We start from the raw sequence: 24,137 nt of genomic DNA, 5'->3' as shown, positions 1-24,137 counted from the left end.
AATCTCAGGGTGTGGCTCTTAAATCAATTTAATTTAATGTAGTCAAAACCATTAGTCTGCACAAGAAAAAGTAGAAATAACTAGAGGTCCACAGCAAAGATTTGGCTGGCTAGTTCAAATCTATACGAACCTGAGTCTAGGAATTAAAGTTGCATATGTACATCCTGTTTCATCATACAGGCAGACTGATTCATTAATATTTTTCTCTATAGCCCATTCCTAAGAACTAACATAACCAGGAATCAAGAACCTAAGAAGCTACCTTACACTGAGTCAAAGCATTACTCTATTTATATCAGAAACTATGTGCACTGACTGGCAGGATCTCTCCAGGGTTTCAGACAGAAATCTTTGGTCAGCCCTAAGTGGGAATGTTCAGTATCTTGGAAAGAATGTGCACCACCAACCACTGAGCTATGCTCCTTAATTCTGAGACATGCATCCTCTTGGGTGAATTACATGAAGCGTACAATGGAATATTGTCAGATGCTGGGTGCTGCCTGTATTCACATTAGCAAACAAATGGTGTCAAAGTGGATGAGTTTAAACTGCTTCCATTTGTGTATATGAAGCCTTCAGTGGCCAGACTTCCAAAAAGTGAAGAGTGCAAAGCTGTTCCTCCTCTGCAGGCCCAGGTTTTAATGGTCATCTGTGTCTCACTTAGAAATAATTATTATGTGCCCTTTTGGATGCATTTGCAGTAATATTCGTGAGAGAGAGAGCTGTGTAACGCCCTCCTCCAGTTTCTGTAACGCCCTCCTCCAGTTGTTGTATTTGGCTCCAAGCACTTTCCACCATAGGTTATGGTTCTGTTTCTCTGATCCCATTGGCAGATGTGACGTTTAAGCTGGAAGATGGAAACATTAATGCTCACAAGCCACTACTGATCTGTAGCTGTGAATGGATGTCTGCAATGTTTGGAGGATCGTTCATTGAAAGCTCAAACACTGAGGTACTTGTTCTCTTTGGTGTGTAGCCTCAATAATGTGCCATAAGCTTTACCATTTGGATTGATAAATTGCAGTGGTTTAAACAAAGGGGACATTTTGCTGGAGTTTGTCATCACTAGCCCAGAGAGCATTTTCAAATTTTTTTAGGTTCTAAGTGACTCCTTTCTCAAGAAATTTCAGTCGTTATGGTAATTTCTCTCTCTCTCGTTTCCTAAATTTGAATTTTAAAGTAAATTAAATGTTGGTGTCCCTGTACTGTTGTTGTGTATAAGAAGATCGTTTTAGATGAACTTTGGTGGGAGGAACTAGAAGAACAGGAAAACTCTTCAAGCCACTTTTCTGGGGGTCACAGATAGAAGTGCCCTGGATGAAATTTGGTCTCCTGGCAGTATTGTCTGGCTTCCTGGTTTTTAACCCAAAGAGTGTGATCGGCATTTCTGGCAATAGGATTTTCCAGCAGGCCTTCTCTGGAGAATAGGAGTTTTGCCCCTCCTTCCCTGACTCTGTTATCAAAGCAGACATTCTGAAAGTCTCAATTGCTAGGCAGCACATTATATCTTCAAATGGAATCATTGTAACATCTTGGACGGATTCTAAATCTAGGCTACAAAATAAATGCATGTTGTATCATTCATGAAAATCCCACCTAAACAATAGCTTTTTCTCTGCCAAGTACACACCCGCAGGGGCCTGATCTTATTGGAAACAAAATAAAAAAATTCCTTCCAGTAGCACCTTAAAGACCAACTGAGTTAGTTCTAGGTATGAGCTTTCGTGTGCATGCACACTTCTTCAGATACCAGATACTTTAAGGTGCTTCAGATACTTTAAGGTGCTACTGGAAGGAATTTTTTTATTTTGTTTTGACCATGGCAGACCAACACGGCTACCTATCTGTAACTGGACTTATTGGAAACGTAATTAAATATCAAGCAAACTGCCTCATTCCATCCATATATTAATCCCATCCCTTCTGGGTTATTTTAGGTATTTGTCTGCAACCCCAGAGTCGTCCGCAACTGGACCTAATGGTCAGGGGTCTCTTTACCTTTATACCACCTTTCAATGTGGTTTGCATCATAAAACAAATTAAAATAATAAAATACAAATTCAACAGTGTAACAATTCAGTCAAAAAACCATCAGTGAAATTATTTTTAAAAAACAGCAGCAGTAATAGAATTACGCATAAAAGCCCAGCGCAGCCTCAAATTAATTACCATACTTTTCTGTGGTTGTTTTTTTTACTAAAAAAAATGTTAAATGGGGGGGTAGTCTTATGCACGGGGGCAATCTCCCCCCATTTTCTTAATTTTGAGTTCCCAAAAATAGGGGGTGTCTTATATATGGGGGCATGTTATACACAGAAAAATATGGTACTTAAAAGTAGATGTAAACAACCAGAGGCCATTAAAAAAAACAATCAATGAAAGAGCCAAGTTTACTTCCTGTGGGAGGAAGCTCCATAATGGTGGGGCCACCACTGAGAAGCCCTGTCTCTTACACCCAGCCCAGCAACCTAGCAGACCGTATTACTGGCAGGCTGACAAGCAAGCCCATCTTAAGAATCAGGCGTGCTCAGATCAGTGCAGATGGTCCTTCAAATAACGTAGCCATAAGCTATTTAGGGCTTGAAAGGAAACAAAACTTGAAACTGTGCTCAAAGGAGCACTGACAACCAGTGTTGTTGGCAGCTGTCTGTCTCAAGAGACAATGGAATGTGCCTCGGGAGGTGAAGCCAAACAGCTGCTTTAGCAGCATTGAAGTGACCTCCTCAAGGTCAGGTCCTGGGCTGCCCATATGATAAGAGACACACACACCCTTGGCATCGCTGATATGGTCCGAAGCAAAGCAAAGCAATACGTAGGGTTTACTCCTTAACCCTCTCTTCTCCCAAAGATATCCCACAAGGCAGCAGAGGTTTAGGGTTAGTTTTCCTTCTCCTAGATGGGCTGCCTTCCCAGAGTGACAAGCCCCATCTGCCCCTTGCTTCCCTCTACAGCATGGGCAGAAACATGGGCCACCGCAACTGCAAGCTGGGATAACTCGGTCAGTAGAGCATAAGAGTCTTAACCTCAGGGTCCCACGTTCAAGACCCACCCTTGGCAAAAAAAAATAAATCCTGCATTGCAGTTGGTTGGACTAGATGGCCCTTGTGGTCCCTTCCAGGTCTACAGATTCTATGATCCTGTGCTACAGAGCAAATGCCGCAGAGCAGTTTTGTGATAAAGTTGCCTTCGGTATGGCGCTGGCCAGACCACAACCAGAATTCTAAATAAAAACCTACTACAGTCTTAAATTATTATTTTTTAAAGAAGATCCTCGAGACACCTCCATTCTTAAAGTGAAGAATACTCATTATCTACACCGCTATGAAGTATCGTCTGGAATGCTAAAGTGCTAGTGACAACACGGAAAGAGACTATCGGTTTTGTGTCGTATTTATGCTTTTAAATAAGAAGGGCAGATCGGCTCATCCCAGCCTGATTAGTTTTTGTCGAAACTCAGATGCTTGGGACAGCTTCCTAATTATTTATCACATTTTAACGATAGCAGCTTTGCTTTCTGCCTGAGTATTGAGGGAGGCATCCACATCAAGGAAAAATGATACCCCTTAGCAATGCTGTGGCTTAGCTTTCTTTCTCTTCTTTTTTCCCCCTTTTTGTATTTAATATTCTGGAAGTCTGTGTTCTACTTTAAATTTTTTCTCATTACTTTTAAAACAGCAGTAAGCATAATTCCCTCCCCAGAGGCACGCTCAGCAGGTGGCTCATTAAAAATACATACCTTGATTTTTTAGTAAGCAGCTCTCCTGCAACAAGAACATATATTCATTTTCTACAATCTGCTTCCTAATTATAAACCCTAATAGCTCGTGTTCTTCTTGGTAACCTTAAAATATTAATTGCAAAGACTTGGATTTCTGAAGCACATAAAGCACCGCAACTGAGATCTTTAAGTTCAAAAGTACAAGCGCAGCCATGGAAATGTACGGGGAAGTAGTTGGTTCCAAGACGTGTATTGCACGTAGAGACTGAGGCAATTTGACATAAATATAATGAGCTGCTTCTAATTTATTTATTGTTTTGAAATTCTGCAGGGAGAACAGGTTATTTGCAGCAATAACTCATGCATTCACACTTAGTCCTTGCAACAGACACCGACGAAAATATCTCCAGTTTTCAAATTTAATCCACCTAAATCTAAGACACTGTGAGAGATGGTGGGTCTTTGCCCTCCCCTAGTGGCAGCTAGAAACCACGCTTGTCTTTTTAGAACAGTGGGTTCCAAATATTACTATTATTATTTTGCAACTCAGCTTGAATGCATTCTGCATTTATTTAACATCATATTAGCTAAATTTTCCTGGAGGAAAACAAGGTGATGGTTGCTGGACTTTTTGCAATAGTTACTTTCGCTAGCCAACCCCCAAGAACAGCTCCTGCTCAAAATGCCTCTGGAACACCTGTGGGTTGCTTTCATAGGTATATTGTGTGGCTTTGGAGATTGGCTCGTATTAGTTTGCCTCCTGTTCAGTGCCTAGCTGTTAGCTCCACTCCCTGTCAAGAAATCCACGAGCTTCCATTTGGCAGCAATGCCTCCAGGTGGCTCAGGGTTTCCCTGAGGTGTGCTGAATATAGTTGCACTTAACTGAGGATGTCCAAAGCGGGAAGGGGAGCTCCACCCTAACTTTTAATGTTCCTAGGACTGGCTCTGGGGCCTCAGCTATACAGCTTCAAATAAAACGTTTAACTGTGCTTTAAGTGCAATATACAATGTGACAGTAGAAGGCGATGGTGAGCCTTATGGAAAATTCAATGTATTTTTAAAAACACTTTAAAAAAAAAGAATTTTCAGAACGGTTTTTCTATGTGTGCAGATTTTACCCATGTTTGAGGGTGCTCTTGGCAAAGAACCCTATTTGGACCTCTTTCCATCCATGTGGGTTGGCCCGCTTGAGATTCATGGAGAACTTATTTCACACTATGGCACAGTTGTGGGCTTTTCTTGTTTCGTTTTTAGCTGTAGGAGATGGCAAAGCTTCTGAGAGCCATGTTGTTTTTTCCCCTGGCACCCATCATCCCACCTCTTCAATCCCCACTCTGATGTAGTACCAGTTCACTGTGGGGAAAACACAATGGTGGCCACTAAAGAGAAATCTTCCAGGGTGAAAGCTTTGAAGAGGCAAGTTTCCGTGAGGTGTACCCTGTTGGTGCCGTGACAGGAACCCAAGGTTGCTTCATGCTGACACTAGATTTGCATATTTTTTGAATATTTTTTTAAAAATGTGGCCTTAGGAATTACATTTTTAATTACATTTAGCTGTGAAGGTAAGACAAAATAACCAGAGTTAATCAGGTTTTGCTAGGCCTTTTGGGTTGCAATGAAAGTTTTATCTACTTCCTGAGGATACAATTTGAAATTAATCCTGTGATGAACATAGGGTTTATTCTGATTCTTCAGAAATTTGTGCTCTTTGACATTCAGGGCCATTTAACATGTTATAGAAAAGGTGGAGGCTGGGATTGACCACATCTTGATGATGATGTTTAAAGCCTATTTTCCTGCCAGAAAATACATAGTAATTGTACCTCAGCAGTGCAAAATATTTTAAAGGAAGCTGTTGGTCTTGGTCTTTGTAGCTCAGTCCCTTAACCACACATCAGTAGGACCACTCCCTCTCACATTTGATCATGCCCCCCCTTTTTTTTGAGGAAAACTGTAATAAAGGAAAGCTATGAGGAACAGTTGAGGGAATGGGGTAGGTTTAGCCTGGTAAAGAGGAGACTGAGAGGAGATATAATAGCCATCTTCAAATATCTAAAGGCCTGTCACATGGAGGATGGAACAAGCATCTTTTCTCCTGCTCCAGAGGCTAGGATCCAAACCAAAGGATTCACGTTACAAGGAAGGAGATTCTGTCATCAGGAAGAACTTTCTAATGGTCAGAGCTGTTCAACAGTGGAACGCAGTCCCTGATAAGGGGATGGATTCTCCTTTCTTGGGTGTTTTAAGCAGGGCTTAGATGGCCATCTCTCATGGATGATCTAGTTGAGATTCCTGCATTGCAGGCAGTTGGACTGGATGACCCCCCAGGATATCCAACTCTACAATTCTATGATTCCATGATTCTATGACTTCTCTTCACCAGTCAACAATGTGAACCCAACCAAAGTTTGTAGCAGACCCTTGCCTGACCTATTGACACCTGCATCTCTCTGATCTTTTTATACCCCTACCTACATCTTCCCTGATGGGCCACATTAAAAAAAAAAAAAATTGTAGAGAAGCTATGCTTGCACCTGCCTTATAAGATATGCCAGTTGTACAGGAGTCCAGCTTTCTGGTATATTTGTGCCACCACATCTGCTTTTCATTCTGGCTAGAGAGTTCCGAGCCAATTATCCAGCAGGGAGAGCTTTCTCATCACCCTGGGCAAGGGCAACTTGCTTTCCTCACATTTTCACGAAAATGTGTGCATCTGAACCCCAAGTGGCTTAGTTCGTAGGAAGGGGTAGGAGATGGAGCAACAGTCCCTTAAGAATGTCATTAAGTCATTCCAAAATACAACTCCAAATAGAACAAAGATTTTTTAAAAATCAATAATGGCAGGATATAAGGGAGAAAGGAAGAATGGGAAGGTATGTCAAAGAAAACAACAACAGTGCTGATTAACCAATGCAAGCACTTCTCATTAGTGAGTAGGTGGTCCCTGTGAGGTGTAAGGGATACCCAGGTATCTCGTGAATGGTGCCTTTGGGTGGTCAAGGAGGATGGCAGATATTCAGGGGAACCATGTTGCCTATTTGTCAAGTTCAGCCACGAGGAGCAGCTGGATAGGCTTGATCAGTTGGGACAGACCCACATATTATCCTTAAACAACAACAACAAAACACCCCTTTTAAAGCCCCAAACATATATTTCAGAGCATGTGCTGCACCACCTTTCTGTAATTTAATGAGACCTTGTTGGAGTTCTGTGAGGAATTTAATGAATGAATTAGAGAGTGCTCTGAGGCTTCCTTTCTTTCTGTAGGGGCAGGTAATTCCAGTGTGCTTCAATGTTGTGCTATAGTAGGATGACTCAGTTTGTCCTGGTGCAGAGGGGCATGACAACACTCTGCTTTTTAAAAGAGATCTCCAGATGAACTTATGCACGGCTAGTGTTCTGGCCATTCTTTCTTCCAGACCTGGAGCGAAGTGTGTCTCCAAGTTTAATTCAGAAAAACTGATGTGTCTCAAGTATCAGAAGTTTGGAAAACACTGCTATATTTATACCATTGGGGGAGTAGGTTGGCCTCTTTCTGCATTACTGCCAAAGGGCTCTCATCCCATAGCCATAATCACTTTTTATTTGGGAAAGAAAGTTGTTGGAAGCGCTAAGGGAGTGTTTGTAGCAGCAAACACAGAGTTACTGAAAGCAATTGTCCTAGGAAAGGTAATACTGCTAGGTGCTGAAAAATAATCAGCAGCCCAGAGAGCATCTCTGAATTATTTTTAGCTACTCGGTGTTTATATTAAGAACAAGAATGAGCTAATGCAGAGGCAAAGTCCAAAAATGACAATGTGAAGTGCCCTTGACATTGTGTATATTGTGCCTATTATTTTTCTTCACCTGATATATGTAGGTTTTCTCCCCCTTCAGGCGTTTGGCTCATGATGGATGTACATTCATCCTTGCTTGTGCGTGCATGTGTGCATGCACAAACACATGTGCACGATCAAGCTGAAGTTAAACACTTTTAATTTCTTTGATTTTTGGGGGGAAGATTTTGTTGCCCATGGCTTAACCTGCAGCTCTTTGTGGAGAGCCTTCATCCTAAGGGGTCAATCTATGCCAACTAGGTCCTTTACAAGACATTAGCAAAACAGCCGCCTGGAATGGAAACCGGTGCACAAATAGTTCAGTATCTAATTTGAACTACCCCATCTGCAAGGACATTCCCACTTGATTGCTGTGCAAAACAGATGGTGATGACCTGCTGAAAATAAAATGTCCGCTGTTCTTTTTTAGTTTAACAACACAGAAGCTGAGCAGTGCTTTTATGAAGGAAGTTTGGTTACTGTTCATTTGTTTTACTATGAGGGCCTCTTACAGATCCTTCAAGTGTCCCTATTTTCCAGGGACAGTTCCAGATATAGAAGCCGTCTTGGTTTCTGATTTGACCCCGGGAAATCACATTTTCTCTTAGGACGTCCCTATTTTCATTGGAGAAATGTTGGAGGGTATGGAGTTATGTGACCCCCTTGAGCTAAGGAGATCAGTAACCATACAACCTCTAGAAGACATCTGAAGGCAGCCCTGCATAGGGATTTTGTTATGTTTAATGTTTTTTATGTTTTTATATAAGTTGGAAGCTGCCCAGAGTTGCTGGGGCAGCCCAGTCAGATGAGTGGGGTATAAATAATAAAATTATTCTGCAACAAGATGTTCTTGTTTTCAACCTCTTTCTCTGGTTTTATAAAAGTATTGCAGAGTTGCATTTGGGGGGAAATAGCAACAGCCATATGGCCCAAGTGTTTTATCCTTGAGTAGATCAACTCCCAGCTCTGAGTGTATTAAAAATACCTTCCCCCCCCCCTCCCTCAGGTTGTTCTTCCCAATATAAACAAGACTTCCATGCAAGCAGTTCTGGATTATCTGTACACCAAGCAGCTATCATCCAGTCAGGAGTTGGATACGCTTGAATTAATTGCACTGGCAAACAGATTTTGCCTCCCACACTTGGTTGCGCTTGCAGGTAAGGTTTCTCTCTTTTTACAGGTGTCGCCTTCAGCTTCCTGCCAATGATGCTGAAATTATCAGCTGTTGTTTTTTCCCCACGATCTTTGGGCAAAAACAGACACGCAGTGTTTCTTCCTAAAATCAAACTGCAGTACATATTTTCGGTTAGAAAAACATAATTGCTTCCTCCACTCTTTTTCTGCGCTGGGTTAATTTAGCCCACATTCTTGTGTATGCTTAAGCGACAAAACACAAATAAGTGTCTGCAATTCATAATGCCCATTAGGCAACTTGATTACTCTTAATTGAAAGAGCATGAACACTAAAGTTTCCATTGCAAATTCCTGTTTTAAGGGTCTAATAATGGAGCTTGGGCAATTTTAAATTAATCCAGTTCAAGCAAGTATTGCATAAAAGAGCAGTCCAAGTTACTTTTACTGCTCTAATCTGATGGTTAATTATTTTGTTAGTGATATGATGATAGTTAATTCCAATAATTGCTTATTTCCTCCCCCCCCCCCGCCCTCCAATTGTTTCAAAGAGAAGTGGCTGGAAGCAAGATTGTTCCATGACTTTAAAAAAAGAAATCTATGTCAAGCCAGATAGTAGTATTGTTTTTCCTTGGGCAGTCTTGCAATGGATGAAAGGCAGTTAAAACAGGGGCTGGAGGGAGCTAGATTTATTCTGCACAGTAAACTAGTTTGTGTTTCTCTTCAACCCCAACAGAGCAGCATGCTGTGCAGGAGCTTACCAAAACATCAGTGAGTGGTGTTAGCATAGATGGAGATGTGCTGTACGATTTGGAAATAGCCCAGGTTAGTATAATATATTATCTGTGGTCACATGGGGGGGAGGGGAGGAACTTCCTGATGATGAATGTGTAATGCTTGGAAAGTTGCTGTTTCCCAAGGATCAAAATAATATTTCAATTTTTAGAAAGCCTCTGTGATGATAACCATGGTTACTGAGAATTGATACCTTCCCACCAACCTGCTATTTCTTTAGAAAAGTCAGTACATCGTCTTAGGAGACACATGTTCCCAAACCTGTGTTTGCTGAGATAATGCAGGGGTGGGGCATCCATAGACGAGAATGAGAGTGGTGCTTAACTCTTTCCCAGCCCACTGACTCACCCCTACAAATGCACACTCATGCATTTCCCCCTCTCCCAAAAGTTGGTCTTAATTCTGGTCTTGGGAGACCAGCAAACGCTGAATAAATACCATGGGGTTCCTGGCAGTCTGCTGCCTTGGTACTTTATTTTCATTGACAAGCTGGAATCGTAAGAACCTGCCTTAACACTGAGTCATAGTATCATAGAAGTGTGGAGTTGGAAGGCGCTGCATCACACCGTTCATTCATGTTAAAATTATGGTCTAACTAAGGCCCCAGGATCCTTTTCACAGGTGCTGCTGTCAAGCCAGATGTCCCACATTCTATATTTGTGCATCTGATTGTTCCTACCTAAGTGTGGAACCTTACATTCTACAGTCAGGTCATTGGTACATCTAGCTCAGTAAGGCCTACTCTGACTGGCACTGATCAGGATTTCAGACCAGGGTCTCTCCCAGTCTTACCTGAAGATGCCTGAGACATTTTGCATGCAAGGCAGATGTTCTGTCACTCAACTTCAGCCCTTCCCCAGCAGCTTTTTCAATTAATTTCTTATTGTGAATCCATCTGCAACCCTGACTCAAAGTAGTCAGCTCTGCTCTGGGTCCCAACTTTTTTTTTGGGGGGGGGGGGTGCTGTTGCACTTTTGGTTTTCAGCCCTGCTGGTTCCATAGTACTGTATCTGTGGCTTTGTCAGTTTTTGTCACGTGCCGCTGTGATGTCTCAATCCCTGAGTAATTCTCCCTTGCCTTTAGCTTCAGAATTGTTCCACATACTGGCTGTTAACTCTACAGAATATAAATTCGGTTCTCTTCTTTTCTAGTTCCACAACGCTAACCAGCTGGCAGCTTGGTGCTTGCACTATATCTGCACCAACTACAACAGTGTTTGTTCCAAATTCCGAAAGGAAATCAAAACTAAATCTCCTGGTAAGGCCGTTTAGCAAGCTTTCTCCACCTTTTCTTCCAACCTTTGTACATCTGCCTTCTCTCTATTCTAAAGCTGGGGAGGAGGGGGGCTACAAATCAAGTAAATTTACATGCTCATACATGCATTTTTGCATTATTTCATTTGGCTCCCAAGACCCAGGTTTTCATTGAGCTTTTGGCAAGGTTTGGGTTGGCAGAGAACAATGGGAAGGGAAGGGAGTCTCAATGGTGTTGCCATCTAACTATCCAGACACAGGACACCTTGAAATCTTCCAATGCAATGGGAAGCAGCAGGAGCAACCTCAGCATCTTATGCCCATTCATTTTCATCCTCCCCCCCCCACCTTTAATATGAAATCCTTCTCACCACATTAGGTGAGATAGGGACCAAGCATATAGGCCAGGAGGCAACAGGTAGGAGGAGCTGCATCTACCATATCTCTCCCTGCATCAGGAGCCATGCCCAGAGTTCTGTTTATCTGTATTAGGCATGCTGCCGCCGTGTGTGATCCTTTGGTTTTAAGATAATCTAGGCCTGGCTGAATTGACCAAAGTTTGAATTCAAGTTGGAAGGTTGCAAAAAGTGAATGACGGCAGGAAGTGAATCAGAGGTGAAGTTTGTCAGAGATGGAACAGAGGTTTAAGAAACGGCAAACAAGCATATATTAATTTGGGTATGTGTTTACAATTAGTTAAACTGTGGCCTGAAATCCCAAACCTTTGTTACTTGATGGTCTTTGTGGCTTTCACAAAATACATTATGGATATGGCTTCAGAAGACAACCCTACTTGTCAGGGGTCAGCAAACTTTTTCAGCAGGGGGCTGATCGACTGTCTCTCAGACCTTGTGGGGGGGGGGTTGGGGGAGAATGAACGAATTCCTATGCCCCACAAATAACCCAGAGATGCATTTTAAATAAAAGCACACATTCTACTCAAAGAAAAACACAAGGCAGGCCCCACAAATAACCCAGAGGTGCATTTTAAATAAAAGGACACATTCTACTCATGTAAAAACACAAGATTCCCAGACCGTCCATGGGCCAGATTTAGAAGGTGATTGGGCCGGATCGGGCCCCTGGGCCTTAGTTTGCCTACCCATTTACTAGAGATTGAGATGCATGTGAATTTCATCGATAGCATTGCTCTCCTCCCCATGTAGTAGTAGTTACATGAGAATAATATTGCCTTCTACTTAGCCTAGCCTATGGATTTGAAAGGAGTTGGTTTTGCTCCATTAGCTAGGGGGGAAATATTGATATGCACTGGATTTGTTTTGAACTTCCTCTTTTTTATTTGATCGTTAATACTTTGCATTATGTATATTGATAGTACTGTTTAAACATCAGGCAACCTGCCTAGAAGCTTATTCAGTGTGGCAGCAGAATTATACCTGGCCATCATTCCCTGAGAGGTGGCTGCCTCTGGAACCATCTCACTTCCACTTACTGGATATAACATCAAAGCAGTATATGCATGCATAGGCTCAATAATCCCTTATATTTATTGCTAATATCTGGGGTTATGGATCACAGGTTTACATTAGATTCTTCACACATGTCACTTGTATCATGAGTTGCTTAGCCCATGTATCACCTCCTAAGAGGATTTTTATTCTTTGCTGCGCTTCTAAAATTCACCATTTTCTTTTTTAACAAATCAGACTTGTCTCACAATTTGTCTGACATCAGAACAGAGCTATTATGTATTGCTGTTGTATGTGTACTTCTTTTATTTCTGCAGCATCTCTTATCATTGCAGAGTTCGAATTTCTATTTTTATGCTATTGTATTTGTCAGGGAACTGCCATCAGTACTGGAGGGGGAGAGCGAAAGCCAGAGGGATTCCAGAGAACATCCAGGGATCGGGAGGAGCAGTCCATCTTCTGGGGAAGAGAATCAGCGTAGCACCAGGGGAGAAGGGGGGCAGCTGGGGGAAGTGGCGAGGCGGTCTCATGACTCCTTGCCTGGGACCAGCGGGGAGAGTAGGGGTCCTCCGTTGCCCACGCCCTCCCTGTGCAGAAGGCTTCCGCGCAGAGAGGGTAGGCGGAGACTAGGCGTCAAAGAACTTCTTTGCTGGAAGAAGTTTAAGAAACGCCCACTCACGGATTCTGCCAGCGATTGAGTCAGCCACGGGTGAGTGGCTGTCCGGACAGAAAAGGTTCACTTTGGCAACCCAGCCAGGTGTTTGCACCCAGCCGGGGAGATAGGCACCTGTTTACACACAAGCAACCCCTAGAACCATTACAGTATTCTAGCGTTTTATGTTGTTTTGTAAATACAGTTTGCAAATACCTATTTTTTCAGTTTCCCTATTATCTGAAAATGCAAAACTAGAGAGAGGAGAGCTTAGTTCTCCATCACAGATTTGGAATTACACATATTACCAGTCATATACCATGAGAAGTAGAAACATGACATATTTATTTGAAAAATGAAGCCTGAGATTTTCCTGGATTTTTGCACAAGATTTCAGATTCTGGTATGTAGAAGTAACAGTCCTAGATATACTGGGTTGCATCCAACATAGCTCTAAGTAACTACTTTTCTTAACTGTCTTGATGCCATAAGAACTAATTTCTAACTATTAGCAGAATTAAAATGTTGCCCTAGTTACATAATTCATTAGTTATTTGGGGACTTCTTTGTTGTTGTTTTTTTAATACAGATAATCAGGAATATTTTGAGAGGCACCGCTGGCCTCCTGTGTGGTACCTTAAGGAAGAAGATCATTTCCAGCGTGTTAAAAAGGAAAGAGAGAAGGAAGACATTGCACTGAATAAACATCATTCAAAACGAAAGTGGTGCTTCTGGAATTCTTCCACAGTTGTTGTCTGAGAAAAGGAGAGGCAAACCTATCAATAGAGTGGCTTGGAGGAGAGCACCTCAGTCCACTGAGAACCATTGCCAGATGCCATTGAAGTAAATGGGAGTTCATTTCAATGGTGCTTCCACAGAAGTTTCTGGTGGATTATGCAGAAGATGTTTGGGGCACTTGTTTTTATTCCACCTGTGTGCATTTATCATCTCTAAGGTCAACAAGCACAAGCTCACCTGAAGTGGGTGTGAAACTGCTCCTTAAAATGTCAAACGTTTGTATTTTTGTTTGTTTGTTTATAAGCTAAAATACTGTATAAAATCAGTATTGATTTTCTTTTTCTTTCTTTTTTTTATACAAACCGACAACAAATCCCAGCAATTAATATTTCAATCTCCAAAGTGGACAGTATTTTTATACAGTTGTGTATGTATGTGAAGGTCTTTATTTCAGCATTGTTCTTTCACAGACCACAGTTATTGTGGAACTCTTTGATTTAGACTATGTTTCTTTTGTTTCCCCTCTTGCAAGTACAATGAAATATGATGAACATCTCTGACAAACCTCCTTGGCTTAAATTGCCATCCTAGCAACAAACCAACTCTTGCTAGGCAACTGGCTTCCCACTCCCCCACCCCCAATTCTTTCCAAACACTATGTATTCACAACAATTAGATCCTTATTCTTTCTGAAGTAATGGGATGTAACATGATCCAGTGACAACAAAGTTATACAGAATTTATATCTTTTTTTTCCAGCTGAAGAATATGAAGTGTAATTTACCTTTTCAGCTGCACCCGATGTATTTCCAGTATTTGCCATGTAAGGGCAGAATAGAACAGCCGTGTGAAATTTAAAACTTCCTCTTTTATGTGTTCCATGGCTTTCAATGTCTTTATTTTCAAAAGGACTATTTTAAAATAATTAGAAGACCTCATTACGCTTATGTCTTTATCCACTGCAGATTTCCTAGGGACCTAAACCTAAAGGCAGTAAGACTTTTAGTTAATTACTTGGTTTGTTTCTTTATAGTTGTCTACGCCTTTTAAAGAAATATCTGTATATTTAAAACTGTTTGCTTGCTTGTTGAATATCCACATGTTAAGTAAGGGCTGTGGAGATAAGTTGATCCCTTCCGTTATATTCATATAGGAGTGACCCACCCACCTATTCACTATCAATGGTAAGGTAAAGGTAAAGGTGCCCCTGCCCGTACGGGCCAGTCTTGACAGACTCTAGGGTTGTGCGCTCATCTCACTCTATAGGCCGGGAGCCAGCGCTGTCCGGAGACACTTCCGGGTCACGTGGCCAGCGTGACAAGCTGCATCTGGCGAGCCAGCGCAGCACACGGAAGGCCGTTTACCTTCCCGCTAGTAAGCGGTCCCTATTTATCTACTTGCACCTGGGGGTGCTTTTGAACTGCTAGGTTGGCAGGCGCTGGGACCGAACGACGGGAGCGCACCCGCCGCGGGGATTTGAACCGCCGACCATGCGATCGGCAAGTCCTAGGCGCTGAGGTTTTACCCACAGCGCCACTCGCGTCCCTGCCTATCAATGGTATTCTGGCCCAAATAATCTCCGAGCACCGAAACAGACATGATGGCAGCGTGGGCAAACTGCTTGCCTCTGTAAGATGTTCCATGTGCATCATCAGGCATCAATGCGCTTTGAGCTGGTCCATCCAGGTGTAGAGTTCGCACCCCAGAAGTCTGTGGTGGATACACCACAACTGTGCCACCTGCAACAAAAGAAGGGTTTCTGCAGACACCACCAGTCAGGCTTATATGGAGAAGCCCATTACCCATGGCTGCTGTCATGTCAGTAAGGTGTACAAGGATGTCTTGCCTTTTTAAATATGCTGCAAAAGATATCCCAGGAAAAGCTCCCTTTTCCCCAGAATTTTTTATTAAAAGTTTTCACAATACAATAAAATTATATCTAGAACTAATGAAGTAAAAAGAGAGAGAGGGAAAAGAGAATCGACAAAAAAGTTTTTTGTTTTAATAATGCATGCACAGCCCCACACCAAGCTTACAACACTTTGAGGCTTTTCTGCATCAAGGCTTAATATTTTAGCAGTAAACTAGATAATTCCTTTCCAAAAGAGCCAGTGTAGTATAATGGGTGATGTGCTGGACTTAGGAGGCTTGAGGTCAAATCCCTGTTCAGCTGTGAAGCTTCTATGACCTTGCAGACATCTCTCTCTCTCTCTCTCTCTCTCTCTCTCTCTCTCTCTCTCAGCCTAACCTACCTTAGAGAGTTGCTGTAGCAATAAAATGCAACATGCGCTCCATCTGGATGCATAGCAACTGGATAGCTCAGTTGGTTAGAGCGTGGTGCTGATAACGCCAAGGTTGCAGGTTTGATCCCTGTACAGGACAGCTGTACTTTCCTGCATTGCAGGGGGTTGGACTACACGATCCTCAGGGTCCCTTTCAACTAAACAATCCTATGATTCTATGATCTCTGTCCTCTAAGCTACTTGGGGGAAGGATAGCATAAGAGAGCTTTTAAAGACTGCCTTTCAAGCAGGGGAACATTCACAGCCAGCCACTGATTCCTCCCCCCACCTGCCTTGGTTTATGCACCTAAACGATGGACTCCTAAAATTCTTTTCCACTCACACCAGTTTTGGTTTGAAGCCTCTCCCATCACTTTCCTTCCCTTTGGCAATAGCCCCACTGGCAGTGATGCTAATGTTCAATAGTAAATGCACTACTACATATTATGTGGTGGCCTAGCCTAGACGTTACTTTGGTGCCCCAGCTGTTTCCAACCATGTGGAAGAGTGGCATGCTAGGAGTTTCCTAACCCCCACATTGGCCACCAATTAATATGGAGAATTAGGGAGAGAAATAAATATTTAGGAGGCGAGTATTGCAGACTGGAGGCGAGTGAACACTATGAGCAGGCAGAGTGGACGGAGGTGGCATCTTAGCATGCCCTGAACTTTGCCACAGAAGGTAGATGTGGTTAGAGCTATGAGCATTGTGCTTAGGCCAGGGGTGGGGTAGGAGCAGTGGCAGAAGCTTTAGAGGAAAAACAAAGAGTCGCCTATTCCTCTATATGTATAGTTCTCCAGTCAAGCTTATCAACTGCATTTTGCTGGTTTCCTTTGTTCTCTCCTGCAGGTGCCCCTTTGAAAGAGCTATCCCATTTTCTGTTCCTACTAACCCAACCTTGAGTCCAAACCAGGTTGCGAAGGACAGGAAAAGTGGCAAAGCCCACCCAACCTTCCAAAATAGTCCAGGTTCTGGGTGATAGATGTAGGTAGAACCTCTGGCGAGGACAGTAAGAAATAGGTCTCTGTGTAGAAATTAAAAGACCAGCTCCATTTACCCAAAAGGAATTATCATTGCACTCTGATAAAGGGCTATGAAGCGAAAAATGACTGCAAGCTGGATGGTATAAACTTATGGTCAGCAGTAGTGTGTTCATCATTAGCAAAACCACCATTGCTGAGGCTCGAATTTCATGTGAAAGGAGCAGACCTGTTATTTTAAATTGGGGTCCGTGAGGGCCTCCTTTGTAAAGCAAAAGGAGTACCCTAACTGCAACCAGTTGTATCCAATATTAGGTAGTGATGGGGGGGGGGAGGTCCTATGGAGAGAGAGAAGGGACAAAGTACACAGGAGGCACAAAGTGAGAGAGCTTAGCTCTCTTTACCTGTGCACCAGTTGATACTTGTTATATGCATGGGTGGGTCTGTGCCATTCCGTGTAGATTGAGCCGGAATTATATTAGCAGGTTATATGTTTTGATAAGTATTACTATTACTAAAGTTTTACAAAACCAAAGCTTCTCTACGATTGTAATCTTGCCAAACTGACATGGACGTGCATAAATGAACCAGGGGTATATGCAATAATAACCAGCTGTATTAGTTATCAGCTACTGTAACCAAGTGGCTGGTTCATTTGGTTTAATTCTGCCTTTGGCCTTTAATCTTGGTGGGGGGTTCCTTTTGTTTTATTTTGCAAAAAACAAACAAAAAAACAACCTCAATAAAAAAAAAAATTGTTTAGCTATAAATGTTTCTTGATTATTTGGTCTAGTTTCAAATCGTTACAATGAATCTTTTACCTTTAAGATGCTTTTCTCCAAAATACGTAGCCAGAAAGTATTGCATGTTGAATATTTCAGGGCGGGTTTATTCTTAACAGGTCAGGGAAGAAGAACACCAACAAGCTAGAGATTGCACATAGTCCTTTTCATTCAGAACTGGTGAAATTAACTGTTCCATTGCTGTTCCCTATATAATTTTTCTCCCCACCAACACCAGTCCCTTTGTGTTCAGGGAACCTCTGAGTCCTTGAAGCTTTATTGAGAGAAGACAGACTCAGCCTGATGTTTTGCTCTGATTGTAGAGTTCTACAGTCTCCCAGCCTGGCTTTCACAACAGTGTGGGGTTGTTGTTTTTGTTCCCCTGTACTTTGCTAGAATGGTTATGCCCACCTCTTCACTGTCATCATTCCAGGACCTAACAATTTCACCCTTACATGGCAATGGTAGGATCCCTCCTATTCCCTACATATTCTACATCTGGTGAGCAGGCAGAGGAGCAAGACCACGCTAGCTTGCTTTAAATCTACTTTTAGGTGAGATGAGGTGCTATCTACTGGTTTCACATTTGACCACGTGCATGGAAACAAGCGGGGAGTGGTAGGAGCAATCCTCTTTCTCTTGGGTGTATTTGCTCTGTGCACAAAATGCAGAAAAGCGGCACAAAATTTTGTCCACGTTAACACACTTGACACATACACACACACAAACTCTGCTTGACTGTGATGCAGCAGAATTGCACCGCAGCATGATGCAGAACATTGCAAGATTATGCATACTGATGGAGAAAAGGAACAGGCAGCTTTTCTTGGTATAAAAATGCAAACCCATGGCTTTCCATGCTCCCTCCGATTTTAAAACAGCTGCGTGTGGTTTTTATAGACTGTGTGTGTACACATGCATGGGCAGATACAAAGTGGAAAAAAGCAACAAGAAACATCCTCCATTTTGGATAAGCGGACAGATTTCACTCCTAGTAGCAGACAGGTTTGTTGCAGTTTTATAGCGTACTATGTATTTGACTCTAAAGTGTTTGTTTGTTTTTTTACTGACATTCTTCAAACATCATGCAGGAACTCCCATTAAAAAATAGCAGCCATATAGCAGCAATTTTCCTATTTTTACAGCTAGGCTTCTAAATTGCCAAAGTTAATCTTCCTTACATCTCAAGCCATAAAGGAAGTCGCCAAAAGATGTGTTTAAAGATGCCTTTTGGGGGAGAAAAAGGTGAATTGGCTCGCTTCTTTCTAACAGCCATTATTTCACGAACACATAGAAACTTGTCCAATACTAATTGAATGGGTTTCTTTTCAAGCTTCTCAGCAACAGAAGTGTTTGCAATTTCCTTCACCATGGAGGACAAGCAAGCTCCCACTCCTCTTCGGAAGTGCTGCCAAGCTCTCAATCACTTTAACAAGTGAATGAACATACAAATGCCGCCTGAGTTAGGTGTTTTATCATGATCTGCTTCTGCTTGGTGTCCACCTAGTGCTGATGGGTTTCTGCAAGTTCTTAGCCACTCTTGCCACCACCCAGCACTAGGGCACCATGATGGTTGCTGAGGCTGCTTGGTTGTCTTTGATTATTAAAGCACTGATCTGCTAAGGACCTTGAGAAACGAGAATAATTTATTTTGTTTTCTGAACAGTGAGGTAACCAGTATCAAATTCCTTGGCAAACTTGTCAATGATGCTCCAGTTAAATGGTCCAACATGAAGCACGAAAGAAAAAGGAATGAATTTCACCAAAGCAGATAGGAAACAAGGTGAAGGAAGCAAATTGTAGTGAGTGCATAAAGGCTTTTATTCTGGGTGCAATAGCATCATAGCTACTAAAAACAAAACAAGTATATCTTCTATCTTATATATCACCCCCACCCCCACACAAAAAAGAAAACCAGTTAGCTAATTTTTTATTTTGCTTTTGCAAAAGTGTGGTTGTGCTGTTGTCACCATGTGACTACACCAGAATGAAGCAGCAGTACAGATTTAGGTGGGTGGGTGGGAATAGCAAAAAGGTGTTGGGAGGCTTGCTTTGCCTTCCCCTAAACTACTGCTCTCATATGTGCTGAATGTCAGCCACCAGCCTGGTTGGATTCAGTACATGGAAGGACGGGAAGCTGAATTTTGTCCTTTGTCTTGGGACAGCCCCAACTCTAGTGACATTTGGCATATTCATTACATAGACAGTACATATACTGCATTTTGGGAACTGACCTACAGCTCCTGCTTATGGCTCTTCCTGCTTTTACCTTGGCTTGGATTCAGTCACTTGCCCCCAAGGTCTTCAAAGCTGCTCTCTCTCTCTCTCTCTCTCTCTCTCTCTCTAGAGAGCTATGTCACCATACACCCTCCAGCCTTTCCATTGGAGCTCTTCAAGCAATACGATAAGCTGCTTGTTCAGAACCATATTTATCCAGATTCAGATACTAAAGAGTACAGTGGACGCTTGGGTTGTGAACGTGATCCATGTGGGATGCACGTTCGCATTCCGCAGCATTCGCAACCCGCATCTGCGCACACGCAGGTTGCTATTCGGCACTTCTGCGCAAAGCGTGATTTAGCATTTCTGCGCATGCACGACCACCGAAACCCGGAAGTAACCCATTCCAGTACTTCCGGGTTTCGGCGGTCCGCAACCCAAAGCGGCTGTAACCCGAGGTATGACTGTACTTTTTACACCTGTCAGATCATTGCTTGCAGTATGGTATATAGCCGCAGCTAAAAACATTGTGGCAGTGGGTGGGCACCTAGCGTGTTCTCTGTCAACATTTTACTGACTGGGTGATTTTATCACTTTTTCTAACCGGTAGACATGCTTTGTGAAACATTGCCACACATACATATTATTTGCCACAAGTAAACATTGAGTACTTGCTGCATTCTCTGCGACACCAAGCTTTACTAACACACTCTATAAAACTGAGCAATGTAAGACACACTTGAGATACCGAAATGAATAGCTGTAAGGTTTTAAGCTGTAAGAAGAGTTAAAGCATTTGCATGCACAGTAGAAGTGGCATATCGGTACCAAAGCACTAGTAGCCATGTCCTAATCCAGCCAGGAGTGTGTGTGTGTGTGTGTGTGTGTGTGTGTGTGTGTGTACATACACAAAAAAGCAAACAGAGCAACTGACCTAGATTGCACACCTGTAAACCTGCAGTGAGACGAGCAGCATCTGCCGAGTTTTATGCCTGCTGCATAGATATTGGTGTCCTTGACCTCCTTTGCACCTTATAACCATGTCAAAAGTAAAAAACGCACACCAACCAATGGTTTGGGTTAGGCTTTTTGTTTTATTAGGTTGAGCATTGTTTTGTGAGGATTAACTCTTGCAGCTCCTCTCCTTCTTTTTAAAAGAAGAAGAAAAAAAAACCCCACAACTCTGTGTATGTCATTATTATGCACAAGCCGGATTTTATTGCATAAGCAAATCTTTCCCCTCTTTCTTTTTTAAAGTGAAATCCTGAATTCCCTCTGAGGATTTCCTTCTCTAAGCTGCAACAGCTAATGAGGATTATACAGAGCGACACTTATTACTCTTGTTCCTCTGCCTAAGTAGGCCCCTCCAAGCTGGGGAAAAAAAGCTTATTGTCTCAAATGTGCTGATCTGGGAGAAATTCAGTGCATGCATATATATATATATATACATACATACATACATATATATATATATATATATATATATGCATGTGCACTATCAGAAAGAAAAAGTGTTTGGTCACGACCAGCTACAGATCCCTTCTGAGCTTAAATAAGACTGACTGCTCCAACATTTACAGGCCTTAAAATGGTCACCTCTGTTCACATCACAAAGCTGGTCACTATCCTATCCTGAACCAGGTGCACCAACTCTAGGGGGCAGAGGTGTCTTAGGACTCCTCAATACTTGTTTGAAGGTGGCCCAGCCCCACCAATGTTGAGGGGACCCATCAGGGAAGGCTGCACTGGCCTGCATGGTATGGGGAGACATGTGTGATATTGTGTGTGTGATGACACACATGCGAGATACGTACTGCCCCATCTTGGCGGCAAACTGGTGCCTCTGTCCTTACTCAAGTGTCAAGGAAGGAGAAAGTGCACCGCTTTGGCCAGGCCCTGCCAGGACTGCTGCAGCAATGTAGACCGCCGCCCCCTTACAATTAAACAGATATATTTTAATTACCACACCATGTTTTATGGATTTGGTTTTTAAAAAAGAAAGAAAGAATCAAACTCTTTTTCTCTGACCCTCAGGGTCACACAAGATAAGGAACAAGTTGTCTCATTAAAACACGCTTGCGAAGTGACTTTTAAAGGCAATGTACCAGCGCCGATCACCTGATGGTTGCTGAGACACATTGCCTTTGCAATATGATTCTACTCAGAGCCACGAGTTGTCATTTTGACGTCCCACTGAAAGTGGTTTCCAATGCAAACAGACTTCAAATTCATGGCAACCAAGCATTTACCTGCACCTGAAGACAGCAAAGGGGCTTGGCTTGTGGGAAACAGGTCAAATCAGTACCTTTGCTAGGCCTAAATAGACCTGTTGGAGGTGACCCACCCTTCTTAAACATAAATGTTACCAGGGTTTGTTACTGCCATATAGTCATGCGTGAAATTAGTAGCACAAAAGCACTTAGTTCCCAACCAAAAGTTACTTCAGCAAGCATAGTTTTAACCAGGACTGAGGCAGCAACTCTAAACAAAAGTTTATGTCTTCTTGCTAGCCAAGAGCACACAGCAAACTGCTACTTCCAGTTCCTTGGGGGTGAGCTCCCTACACAATTCACCAGGTTGGGTCTACTCTGCCTTAGGCACCAAACTCTCCTGGTACAATTCCAAGTAGACGTATAAACTGAGCCAGCAGCCTTACCAAATTACAAGTTCCAGAAATTCAGACATTAAAACAACACCTAATCTGAGACAAAGCCAGCTCATGTTTGCCATTTAGGCATACATGCTATTAAACTACCCATTTTGTATGGAAAAACTGATCGCCGTTGTACAGATATTCCCCCACCCCCTGCCAGAATCAATGTTTAGATACTGCAGTGGCATCTTGTGGTCAAGGACAATATGACACCCCAACCAAAAATAATAATAGTTATGCTTTACAATTCTAACTCATTTGTTGACCTGCAACATATACAGTGGTGCCCCGCAAGTCGAACGCCTCGCAAGACGGAAAACCCGCTAGACGAAAGGATTTTCCGTTTTGGAGGCGCTTCGCAAAATGAATTTCCCTATGGGCTTGCTTCGCAAGACGAAAATGTCTTGCGAGTTCCTGCGGGTTTTTTTCCCCCCCCCCCCTTTTTCTAAGCCGCTAATCAGCTGATCCGCTAAGCCGCTAAAAGCGCTAATCCGCTAAGCCGTCAATGGGCTTGCTTTGCAAGACGAAAAAACTGCTAGACGAAGAGAATCGCGGAACGGAATCTTTTCGTCTTGCGAGGCACCACTGTAATTCTCTATTTATAACTGTTTAAATGGACCAGTTACATTTAAGGTTACCACTTTCTCTCTTCTGTAGTTGAGAGCAACGTGGCAGGCTGATGTCCAACAGATGCTGCTTTGCCTAGCAGCAATGTAGAATGCTACTCCTCCAGTGATTAAGAGCAGGCAAACTTGGCTCTCCCGATGTTTTGGGACTACAACTCCCACCATCCCTAGCTAACAGGACCAGTGGTTAGGGATGATGGGAGTTGTAGGCCCAAAAACATCTGGAGGAACGAGTTTGCCTATGCCTGATCAAGAGACTGGAGCATCAAATGTACGAACAGTGATCTCAGTTCCCCAAGTCCCAGCGCTTGAATAGCCCAAACACCACTCACACACGAAGGCCATCTGCCAAGACCCATTTTGGCATTCTTCGTTCTGCAAGAATCTAAATAGGAACAGCCATACCTGTAACCAGCATCCCTGGTTGCCTCCTGGCGGCAGGAAGAGACGTTGGTTCACTGTTTTAGAAAAAGAAATTGGGAGTTCCTCTGTAGATCATGTGGGAAATTAACTAACCCACATAATAAATGGGAAGTTGCCGGGGGGGAATCAGAGAAGAGACTGGGAAGAAAAGAAACCCCTGCCATGCTCAAGTTGAACTGACCAATGGCTAAACCAAACCAGGTCTACCAAGAAGTCCCATACAATTCATGATCCTGGGTAAGTAGTTTGGCTGCAATCCTACGTCTGTAACAGCAGCACTTGAGCCCTAATTATAGCTCCAGATAATTTCATCACACACAAGAGATGAAAAGCATACACTACTAGCAGGTCTTTCCCCCCCCCAACTATGTGCTCTGCGCATACCGCATTCGCTACGCCTATCAATGAGGGGCAGCCTACATCCACAGGGCGATTGCGCATCCCCCCACATTACACAACGCCTACTTCCAACCCATGTAAGCAAATTGTTGGATTTCACAGCTAGGTGGGGTAGGGGCTGCAACCATTTAAGTTCTCTCCAACCATGCGGGGGGTGGGGGTGGTTATCAGTTTCTTTAATCTATCAGATTGTATCCAATGGTACCAGGCCCATCTAGTGTGACAGCAGCCTTATTGCC

The 24,137-nt window shown here is 42.8% G+C and overlaps 1 protein-coding gene across 7 annotated transcripts in view; it reads left to right on the top strand.

The window, feature by feature from the left end:
* Positions 1–13,588, top strand: part of RHOBTB1 (Rho related BTB domain containing 1) — a 60,200-nt gene extending 46,612 nt beyond the window's left edge. For all 7 annotated transcript variants that reach the window (XM_081861182.1, XM_081861180.1, XM_081861183.1 and 4 more), the window contains 5 exons: positions 834–952; positions 8,540–8,690; positions 9,401–9,489; positions 10,611–10,716; positions 13,384–13,588. In XM_081861182.1, the coding sequence (XP_081717308.1) occupies positions 834–952; positions 8,540–8,690; positions 9,401–9,489; positions 10,611–10,716; positions 13,384–13,553 (635 nt within the window). In that variant the 3' untranslated portion in view covers positions 13,554–13,588. The remainder of the gene's footprint in view (positions 1–833; positions 953–8,539; positions 8,691–9,400; positions 9,490–10,610; positions 10,717–13,383) is intronic.
* The last annotated feature ends 10,549 nt before the right edge of the window (positions 13,589–24,137 follow it).

This window comes from Podarcis erhardii (assembly GCF_964252035.2).
Source record: "Podarcis erhardii genome assembly, chromosome: 5".
Lineage (NCBI taxonomy): Eukaryota > Metazoa > Chordata > Lepidosauria > Squamata > Lacertidae > Podarcis > Podarcis erhardii.
This window is presented reverse-complemented; position numbering and strand designations above follow the sequence as displayed.